At 36.1% G+C, this 10,451-nt stretch overlaps 1 protein-coding gene across 1 annotated transcript; it reads right to left on the bottom strand.

Moving 5' to 3' along the window:
* Positions 1-2,529: 2,529 nt before the first annotated feature.
* LOC107082627 (profilin-2-like) lies at positions 2,530-6,987 on the bottom strand. The gene is made up of 3 exons (XM_015371407.1): positions 6,667-6,987; positions 5,413-5,605; positions 2,530-2,662 (listed from the first exon to the last, which is right to left on the bottom strand). The coding sequence occupies exons 1-3, from the start codon at positions 6,793-6,795 to the stop codon at positions 2,565-2,567; spliced, it is 420 nt and encodes a 139-aa protein (XP_015226893.1). The 5' UTR covers positions 6,796-6,987; the 3' UTR covers positions 2,530-2,564.
* Positions 6,988-10,451: the final 3,464 nt, after the last annotated feature.

Genomic DNA, 10,451 nt, shown 5'->3' with positions numbered 1-10,451 from the left:
CCCAAAAAAAAACCGGGAAAAAAAAAACCAAAAAAAGGAAAAAAAAAAAAAAAAAAATAGAAATATGTTTTTAGATCTAAATTACTAGTTTGGAAACTATTTGACATAAACTGTTATAATAAAAAAATTCACATATCTTGTTTGAAAGGATATGTTGAAACTAGAGTATTCATTTTACTCTGACAATTTTTTTATTTTTTTTGGAAAATTTTATTAGAATTTGTTTTTTCTGTAATTTCCATGTTATGGATTTTCTGTTCACGTGATTTTTATGGTGTAGATCAAACTAAAATATGAAATACTTGGCATTAAAGGGATCAAAAACTATTGCTTTAAATGGCATATGTAAAAAATAAGTTGTTTTATTTAAAAGTCATGTAATATTTGAGAGTTTAGTTAGCTGAGCTCGGGTAAAAAGGCTCAGAGAACACTGGCATAGACCTTTAACGCCTCCTTTGCTTCCTGCATCTATAATCTAATAGATCCACCGTAAAATAACCATTATTTCAGAAAAAACCTGCTTACTGTGAATATTAGAAATCCATTTAATAAAGCAAAAGATTAACTTTACCAACTCATCGTAACGCCTTTCCAAACCAGTTACTTTTTTTTTTTTATTTGCAAATCCCAAATTACTTGGTTGTTTGCAGATTTACCATTTAACAAAAATTTTTCTTTTTCTCTTATTCTGATTCTAAATCTTTACCACAAGTCTGAACATATAATACCTGAAATGTAAACATGTAGGTACATGAGTAATTTCCTATCTTTAAAACAGACTGACTTCTTTTTCTTTCAAACAGACTAAAGACGTTTGCTATTTTCCCCTCCAACTACAGGAACCAGAGAACTGGTGAGCAATTCTTCATTTACAGCCATCTGTGTACAACCTGATCCAAAAGGTTACATCCTAGCTCTCCTCACTGGTTGGATTTCTTTTATTTAATCTTTAAACACAATAGCATTTACCTTGAAAAGCACAAAAAAAAAAAACTTCAACTAAAAAAGACGACAAAACACTTCAAATTTCAATTTTGCTTTTTTTATTACTTTTATTCTTTACATATCCCACAAAGACTGGAGATTACCAATGCCAAAATATCCCTTAAGAAAGTGCCATTAGAAGTTATTTCTTGCCGGGGCAGCAGATACAAATCCAACTCGTATTAGTGTCAGATCAGAAATTGATTTTATGGCACAATACAGGTTTTTTTTTCCCCAGGAGAAAAAAAAAATAAAAATCACAAGACATCTTACAAATGTTCTTATTCCAACCAACATCATTTTCAATGTTTAGTGTACACAGCATTGTTTTAATATATTTCTAGGTACCATACTATGACAAGTTGTGAATACACTTCGATGACTAAAGCACAAGGCAAACGAAACAAAACCAATCCCGAGGTGATGGGGAGTCCAGCAGCCTCAGTGTACAGTCTAAATGCATTCACGTTGTAGTAAAAAAATGACATTGCTTTTGTAGTAATCAATGCACATTAAGTTAGCAATAGCCGTTAGTGAGGAAACATTTTAGTGTTGAAGTCTAAAGAAGCAGTTACATGTTTTACAGTCTGAAGCCGTCTCGGTGGTTTCCAGGCAGCCAACGTTCACCTCCAAGAAAGAAAAAAAAACTAAAGGTACCTCTCTTATGGTTGGTCCACATGGGAGGGCGAGCTTACGACGGTGTAGCTTTTACAGCAAAACATGTAGAAAAAGCAGAGGACCGCCACGTGTCGACGGTCAGATGGGACGGCCACCGAGATGGGATCAAGCGTGACAAAGATCGGTGTAATGCTGACCTTACGTTACATTCAAAAAAAACAAAAAGCCCAACGCCACATCATTTACTTTAAGACCACATTCAGGAACAATATAGCAAAAAAAAATAATTAATGGACGGTAAAAGGAGAAAAAAAAAAGGGGGGGGGGGCAATTAAGAGGAAGTCTTTCACAACTGATCAGCTAACTTTAAGAGAAAGGCAGAAAAGTATGAAGAAAAGCCATTTAGAAGAGTCTAACTTCATTTTACACCTTCATTTATTTATGCACATTTGCCCTTAAACCTCTCAATAAACTATAACTGTAGTGTAACAATCATAAAAGGTTAAAGGAAGGGAAAAAAGTGTCAGGAGAGGTTAAGTCAGGAGACTAGGGAGGAAGTAACACTGTTTGCCACCTAATCCTGGTGAGTGGGAGTGAGCTGCTAAATTGACCAATGGGCGGAGAGGTGGCTTAGAATCCAGATTTCCTCAGGTATATATGCTCTCTTGTTAAGACGTCCACCATGGACTCTCCTTCCCCATGACTAAAAACAATACTGGCAAAAAAAAAAAAAAAAAAACAGGGGGTGGGAACAAAATAACAGAAATCAACAAAACAGAAGAGCCTCCCCTTCATGCAGGATGAAGGAATGAGAACAAAGGTGACACGGGATCTCGTCTCTCTTCACTGCTATTAAATGTTTCCAAAACATTTGACTGCTTGCAGGAGAAATCTTAACAGCAATATTTTTTTTTTTCCTTTCCTTTGTCCCTCAATTTTTTATCTACGTGAGCTTGAAAGCATTAAAAACCCGAATCCCTCAAGTATTTTGCCATCGAGTAAGCCTTCTTATTCAAGCCGCCTCCATGGACCCCTTCTTTGCCCATTACAAGAACCAAAACTGAAAGAGAAAAGATGGGAAAAGGGAAGCAGTTAAGTGAAAAAGAAGGGTAAAGAAATATAAATATACCACTTTGAAATGCATGTCCATTTTTTTAAATTACAGAAATCATTCTTCAGTTTCTGTAAAGATGCACACTCATTTTTCTAGGCTGCAGAAGGAAAATAAAGCTACAGGACGTTATAGTAAAGCCTTGTGGCAAGAAATGAGTCCATACGTTAAAATGACAAAGCAATGAAATAGAAAGCCTCAGACACAAGGCTGCAGTATCTTGGTGAGAAACATTAAATTAATGCTAATTTAACAATTTATGCTCATGAGTCACAGAAAACAGGAAAAAATGTCAGAAAGTTAAAGGCAATTTCAGGTTCTCTCCATCAGCTAGAAGGACACTTACGTTTTTTTTGTTCTTTATGGTTTTAAATTTAAAAGAGCTTCTAATAGTTACGCTTTGGTGTGGATAATTTCTGTCATCTACTCAGCCTGAGAGCTGTGATGACTAAACAATGTTTGCAACCATTTTATCTGTAAAAAGAAGCTTCTCAGAGGATGGAGGTCATAAAAATCCATTCTGATTTTATTCTTTTAACATTTTGATGCAAATATCTATATATATATATATATCTATATATATATATATATAGATATATATATATATATATATAAAATTAAATATAAAACACTAAATCAGTCTGCCATTTAAAAGCGATTATTTTTCCAATTTATTGGATATAACAGCAGTTAAGGAGAGTTCTGGATGGAGCAGATACTAAAAACAAATGTATACAAATTTTACCCTTTGTTGCTGCAATTACTGATCTGGGTTAGTCCTTACAGCTAATGGCATGCTTTAGAATCTAAACTTCAGTTAACGATTAATCAATTACTAAATTAGTTGAGGACCATTTAAATAATCAGTTAATCAAAACTAACTAATCGTTTTAGCTCTAATTTGGATGCGATTTGACTGAATTGTTATAAACATGTAATGCCTAAATCTCAAACACTGGAGGAGAGCATGTTATTCCACAAGCTTACGATAAAAGTACTTATGTTGAAACATGTATAATCTGCCGTTGAAGCAATCGTATGCTTCCGGTTTTTACCTTTAATCTATAAGTATGCAGCTTTCTTTGTAAAGCATAGTGTAGTTCTACATTCTGCCTGTGGTACATGTTATATACCACAGGCAGAAGGTAAGGTCAGAAGGTAAAGGTCATGGCTATAACTTAAAAAACATATTTTTTTCCCCAAATAAATAGGTCTAGAGAGATTAGATTTTTTTTTTAAATACATGTTTAAGGGTCCAAAATATACAAGAATTTAATTCTGATTACGATGCCAAAGTTTGCATAGAAGATTCGGCATCAATAATAGGAGATCAGGGGGTGCCAGATCTTAGTAGCGGCGGGATAGAGCTCAGTTATGAATCTTCTCGGTTACATTTCTCAGATTTAAATATTTTAAAAAAAAAGTGTTTGAAAAGAAACTTTTGACTTTTTTCTTCTTTTAAACATACTTTTTGGTCAGTGATGATATCTTAAGGGGCTGATTTGGAACAGGGAGATTACCTCTTTCCTCCTGAATGGAGAAGTTAAATGTAAAGGAGAACAGGTGAGTGTGAGAGCACCACCTACTGGCCGTGAGGAGTTAAACTTGAAGCCGTTCTTAGGTTTAATAAAATTTGGCTTGAATAATTAGAGTCCAACTTTCCCGTTAAGCAAACAACTGCTCAAAATACTGAGCAGAAATTACCAACACGCTTCTTAAGTCTACTTATTTCAGCAGAACTACTGTGTTTTTGAGCTAGCGCCAATTTGAAGCTATAATGATTGCTACAATTCAAAATAAAAGCTTGATTTTAAATTATGTTCCTCTTTGAATCCCCAATGCTACACTGGAAAAAATCTAAGTCTAGATAAGTAATTTTTTCTTAAAATAAGTGCATTTGTTCTTGGATTGAGGAGGTAAAAAAGACATTTTGCCAATGGAACAAGACAATTTACATTTAAAATAAAACACAATTGCATTGTCTTATTTCAAGTGTATGTTATCTAATTATTTTCTTCAAGAGTAAAAATACTTATTTCGTTGGCAAATTATCTAATTTAACTACTCAAATTAAGAGTACATATACAGTTATTTTAAGGAATTTTAACTTTTTCTACATTGTTTTTCCAGTGTAGACATTTTGCAGAATCAGGCTTAAGGACTGCCAATAAGTGGGTATGTAATAGGGCTGAACGATCTAGCCAAAAATGAGAACTGCAATTATTTTCAACCAATAATGCAATTTTATTTCGATTTTCCTTTGCGCTACCCACAATAATGCAGCATTTTAGTTTTTTCATGACCCTGAAAACTTGCTTTTTCATAGTCAAGTTGTTTGAAGGACTGCAACCTTTTTTTGGGGGAAAAATGTTCTTCTACTTGCATGCATGGATTCACTTGCTAGCTGGCCATTTCTTGTTGTGGCAGCTAACCCACATTAAATATATTACCACAACCTAAAAGACTGGAGTGAGAAAACAATTGGTTTCCTACTCTTGTTAAATGTGACGTGACGAAAATTAGGCAACTCTGTGATTTGAAAACTGCATATAGTTAAACTGAAATTGTATTGCATATCTAAATAATTGCTCAGCCATGGTATTATTGATATATTGTGGATTTCCCTCCCCAAGTATTAACTTAAAAACCACACAATTTCCAGACCCCAGTCTGCACAGACACATTTAACCTGTCGATACCTTTTCCAGCTCTTCCTACAGAAATATTATACGTAGGTTCTCCTCCCTGGCTCTTCGTCCGGATGTCCATTGTCCAGTCGGCGTCGTCGTTGAGGCTGTCTCTGAGGACCGAACACTTCTTTGAGCCCAGAGTGAGACCGTTGGTGTAAAAAGACTCTCTGTCCTTACCGACGAGAACATCAATTTCCTGCGGCTGAAGGAGCAGAAATATTTGGATTTAGGCAACAGATTCAAAATGTTCCCTTTTCTCTGAAGGAACAAAAACAAAAGGAATAAAAAGAATATTTGAATTTGTGCAATCAAAGAATGTCATCAAGCTTTGATTTTACCCTTTAACTACAAAGCTCATCAAAATGCATCCTATTGTTTTAATGCTTGCAGAAAACTCAAAAGCACTTCATCCAAGTCATGAACGGGGGAGGATGGCTGACAGGTGCAGCTCTAAAATCCAGGTTTTCATTTTGCACATTGATTTTTATTTATTTATTTAATTTTTAAGAGTAATGCATTTCATATTTCAATAACTGCAGCCCAGGCTAATTATTAATGCAGTTCTTTAGCTTAAATCATTTTTTTCCAGTTGAAAAGACTGATCAATTTCATCAATATTTCCATGGCAGAGCACCATTAATAAGCTATTAGTTAGCATAACGTGACAGACATGTCGCTATGCACCAACCCCCCCCCCCAATAACATTCCTTCCATTCAATAATTTATTTATTTTTTTATATGTTACAGTTAAAAATGCTAACAGGTTGTTGATTTAGCTGGATATAAAAGGTATGCACCATCTGCGCTGGTAGACTAGCCAGACATTAGCCTAGTTAGCCTTTCTGGACCACAGGTAGTCTGTAAAGTAGCAGCTTAACTTCAGCTAATCGAAGCACAAAAGCATGCACGCCGTCTGCTAGCTGCCTTTAAATTAGCTTTACGTCTCAGAAGTGGAGCTCCAAATAGTAGGAGAAACACCGCAGCACCCAATGATGCAATATCCCACCCTTGTCACGATGACAGCAGCCTTGTCACGGTCTAATCTGACAGCGAATCATTTAGGATGGTCTAATATCCAGCGCAGGCCACCTGCCGCTAGGCTAGTTAGCTCCCGGCTAGCTCCGTACCGTTAGTCGGTTCATTGGGAGCCTGCGAAGTAACGGTTACAGCGCTGCTGAGCGTCCGCGTGGGCAGAAACACCTCCGATACTGCCAACCGACATCCCAGCTTTTCACAATTTATTCCCTTTTTCTATAACTTACCGTGATATTGTTGAATGTACCGCCGGCATGTGCTGCCCAAACATATTTGGCGTCTGTATACCCAACAATGGCGCTATCCTGACAGCTGCCATCGGCCATCAGGTTTTCCACATAGCTTTGCCAAGACATTTTTAAGAAACTGGCGCTATTTATTTATTGGTATATATATATATATAAACTATAGCTTCGCGGGTGAGGTTACCAAAATAAAAAGAAAACGACAGAGCTGAGGAAGGTCGAAAAAGTCTCCAGGCGAATTTAGAGTCTCCAATCAAAGCCACACTTCGACGTTGACCAACGCGAAGGCTGGGGCTGCAAAGAAAGCCAGGGCAGTGAGGCGGCGGCTGGGTGTAGTCCGCATCAGATCCCTCCGCACAATGAGATCCCCTCCCTCCCTCCCTATAGGGCGGTTATATGGAATAAAGAGGGACTAATCAGCTCAGCCAAGAGTCAGAGCTGCGGGTCAGAGGCGGATGGACATGTGCTCGTTTCATTCATTTCTTTTTTTCCCATGGCATTATTCCTATGCTGTATGGAGTGAATAGTGCTCCATTAATATTGCAAGCATAAACCATGCTTTGTATGGTACAATGGAGCATTAGGGCCAGGCTAGAGATTTTTTTTCTTCTTTTTCGAGAATAAAGTCATACAATAACGAGAATAAAGTCGTAACATTACTAGAATGAAGTAATATTAAAGTCAAAAGGCGAATAGTCATAAAATTACGAGAATAAAGTCGTACAATTACGAGAATAAAGTTGTACAATTACAAGAATAAAGTCGTAAATTTACGAGAATAAAGTCGTAATATTACAAGAAAAAAGTCATAAGGAGACTAGTTATAAAATTAAGAGAATTAAGTCGTACAATTACAAGAATAAAGTTGTAAAATTACGAGAAAAAAATCACAACGAGAACAGTCATAAAATTACAAGAATAAAGTCATAAGGTTACAAGAAAGAAGTCTTTAAATTATGAGAATAAAGTTATTAAAGTAGTTAAATTAGTTAAAAAGTAAAAGTTAAAAGTAGTTAAATTATGAGGGTAAAGTGAATAAAGTCGTTAAACTATGAGAGTAAAGTCGTAAAATTATGAGAGTAAAGTCGTAAGATTACCAGAATAAAGTAATATTACAAGAAAAAAGTCAAAAGGAGAATAGTCATAAAATTACGAGAATAAAGTCCTAAAATTACAAGAATAAAGTCTCATAATTATGAGAATAAAGTTGTACAATTAAAAGAATTAAGTCGTAAACTTACGAGAATAAAGTCGTAATATTACAAGAAAAAAGTCATAAGGAGAATAGTCATAAAATTACGAGAATAAAGTCATAAGGTTACAAGAATGAAGTTGCTAAATTATGAGAATAAAGTTGTAAAATTATGAGAGTAAAGTCGTAAGATTACCAGAATAAAGTAATATTTCAAGAAAAAAGTCAAAAGGAGAATAGTCATAAAATTACGAAAATAAAGTCATAATATTAAGTGAATAAAGTCGTTAAATTATGAGAGTAAAGTCGTAAAATTACGAGAGTAAAGTCGTAAGATTACCAGAATAAAGTAATATTACAAGAAAAAAGTCAAAAGAAGAGTAGTCATAAAATTACGAGAATAAAGTCCTACAATTACGAGAATAAAGTCTCATAATTATGAGAATAAAGTTGTACAATTACAAGAATAAAGTCATAAACTTACGAGAATAAAGTCGTAATAGTCGGGACTCACGTTTGGGGTGGTTCTTCTCTCACTTCGAATCCAGTCAGTGTGGGTTGATCTAGTGAAGAGGGGACTCGTTGGAGAGCGGACAGGTAGACACTAGTTGGACTCGGAGGAGCTATTGAGCAGACTGTCACTCGGAAATCCAGGATAACTTGAACGGAACTTGTGGAGGTTAATCCCCTGCTCAGTGTGAGACTCAAACAATCCTTCCAGGGGAAGAAGGCCAAAAATCCAGCTTACAGGATGACTTCCCAAAACTGGCAAACACTCTGGCCCCGAAGCAGTGACAGTCCACTGCTTAAGTACTCCTCCAGATAATGATCCAACGAGGCGCAGGTGTGCAGGAAGGACCAACGAGGACAGGGTGCCACCTGGTGGTGGAGGGAGAGACAAACACAAAACAACAAACCACACAAACTGGATTCCTGACAAGTACGAAAGGGAAAATACCAACCTGAGTCAGGGGACAGATCCAAGGTCATTAACAGCAGTCCGAAACACAGAAACAGGCAGAAACAGACCGGAAAAGGGGCAAGCAAAAACTCAGGAATCCAGAGGCAGAAACAGCTCAGGAACAGGCATTTTAAAAGACAACAGGGTATGCTAGATAACTCTCACACTCAGCTTGAATAATCTGGCACTGATGGCTGGAAACAGGCAGCATAAAGAGGGGGTGGAGATTCACACTAGATGGGAAAAAAATTATTCCAGCCAACCTAAATTAACACTTGGCAAAGAACATGTTAAGAGTATTATCAGAAGAAAAACTGCTGCAACTTTTGCAAAATCAGCAATTTCCCATTTGTTTATATTCGTCTGCACATATGAATTTTCTGTGTTGGTTGTGTACGTTCTGATGGTTAAATATTTCAGGTTATTTCAAACTCTAAGGTGTAAGTTGTAGAGTTGGGTGTCATGGTTCTCCCCTTTTGGGACTCTGAGTTTTTAATTATTCTGTTTTTTTAATCTTTGGTTTGTTTTCCATTTTATTCTAGCAGTCTTTAGTTGCTCTCTGTTGCCCCCCTTGTGCTTGTTTCCTTTCCCCTTGGCTTCTTTCTAGTTAGTTCCACTTACACCTGCTCCATATTCAGCCCATTAGTCCATCCTTTGTTCTGTTCCCCATATATACTCCACCTCTGCAGTCTCTCAGAGCTGGTTCATTGTTGTTATTTTGTTGTTCCCCGTCTCTGGCTTCCCATGTGAGTTTTTCCTGATGCTTTCTGGAAATATGGTTCTTAGTTATTTTTTTGTTTTGGTTCTCTGCCTCTGTTTTTTTCATTAACAAAAAGGGAGGGGCGGAACTCATGAGGATTACATTATCAGACCTGCATGGAGGCAAGTGAAATCCCACTTTGTGCAGAATTTGGATGAGGGAATAGAATTCTAACAGTTAGAAGTTGCATAAGTGCTGCAGCCTTCTGTTCAAATGCACTGCACTGGATCCACCTAGAACCAGGGGCAGAGCTAGATGGGGGGCCTACAATTTTTTCCCCCTATAATACAGATGTTGGTAGCAGTAATACTCTCAAGTGGAATATTCTAACTTATTTAACATTTTAATTTTCTATATCTAAACAATTACCTTACAACAAAACCCTGTGGTTAATTATGCACATCGATATACTAACATTAAAGATAAATACAGAATTCATGCTCTTTTCAGAACTAGATTTTGTCTAATATGGGGTAAAGAGAAAATTAAGTCATCTAGGAATCTTCACTGAAATCAGAGATAAATAACTACTTTAATAAGAAGTAACCCATTTAATGTAGATATTAGTACATGTAAATATAAATTTTATGCTGAATGAATATTAATAAAACTAGGTTAGTAATGACAATGAATAAGATGTTCGTCCCAGAACTCAAAACTGAAAGAATTTTGTCCACTACACCTTTAATTTAGACAGCATGGATGCTTAAATATATGCATCTATTTGTTAGCAAAGGCTGTGGGAAAGTATAATTTGTCTTTATTTAGAAAATATGGATGTTGTGCTTGTTCATTTTCCTGTTGGAACAGTGTACATTGACCCTGAGGTTCTGGTGCCTATCCGCTTATGGCCA

Source organism: Cyprinodon variegatus, unplaced genomic scaffold, assembly GCF_000732505.1.
Source record: "Cyprinodon variegatus isolate N-32 unplaced genomic scaffold, C_variegatus-1.0 Scaffold57, whole genome shotgun sequence".
Lineage (NCBI taxonomy): Eukaryota > Metazoa > Chordata > Actinopteri > Cyprinodontiformes > Cyprinodontidae > Cyprinodon > Cyprinodon variegatus.
The sequence above is the reverse complement of the archived record's forward strand: the minus strand, read 5'-3'. Positions and strand labels throughout refer to the sequence as shown.

Coding starts and splice junctions, on each gene's coding strand:
- LOC107082627 (XM_015371407.1), bottom strand. CDS start 6,795: ATGTCTTGGCAAAGCTATGTGGAAAACCTGATGGCCGATGGCAGCTGT. Junction 5,606..6,666: donor GTACATTCAACAATATCACG/GTAAGTTATAGA, acceptor CTGCTCCTTCAG/CCGCAGGAAATTGATGTTCT. Junction 2,663..5,412: donor TGTAGGAAGAGCTGGAAAAG/GTATCGACAGGT, acceptor TTTCTCTTTCAG/TTTTGGTTCTTGTAATGGGC.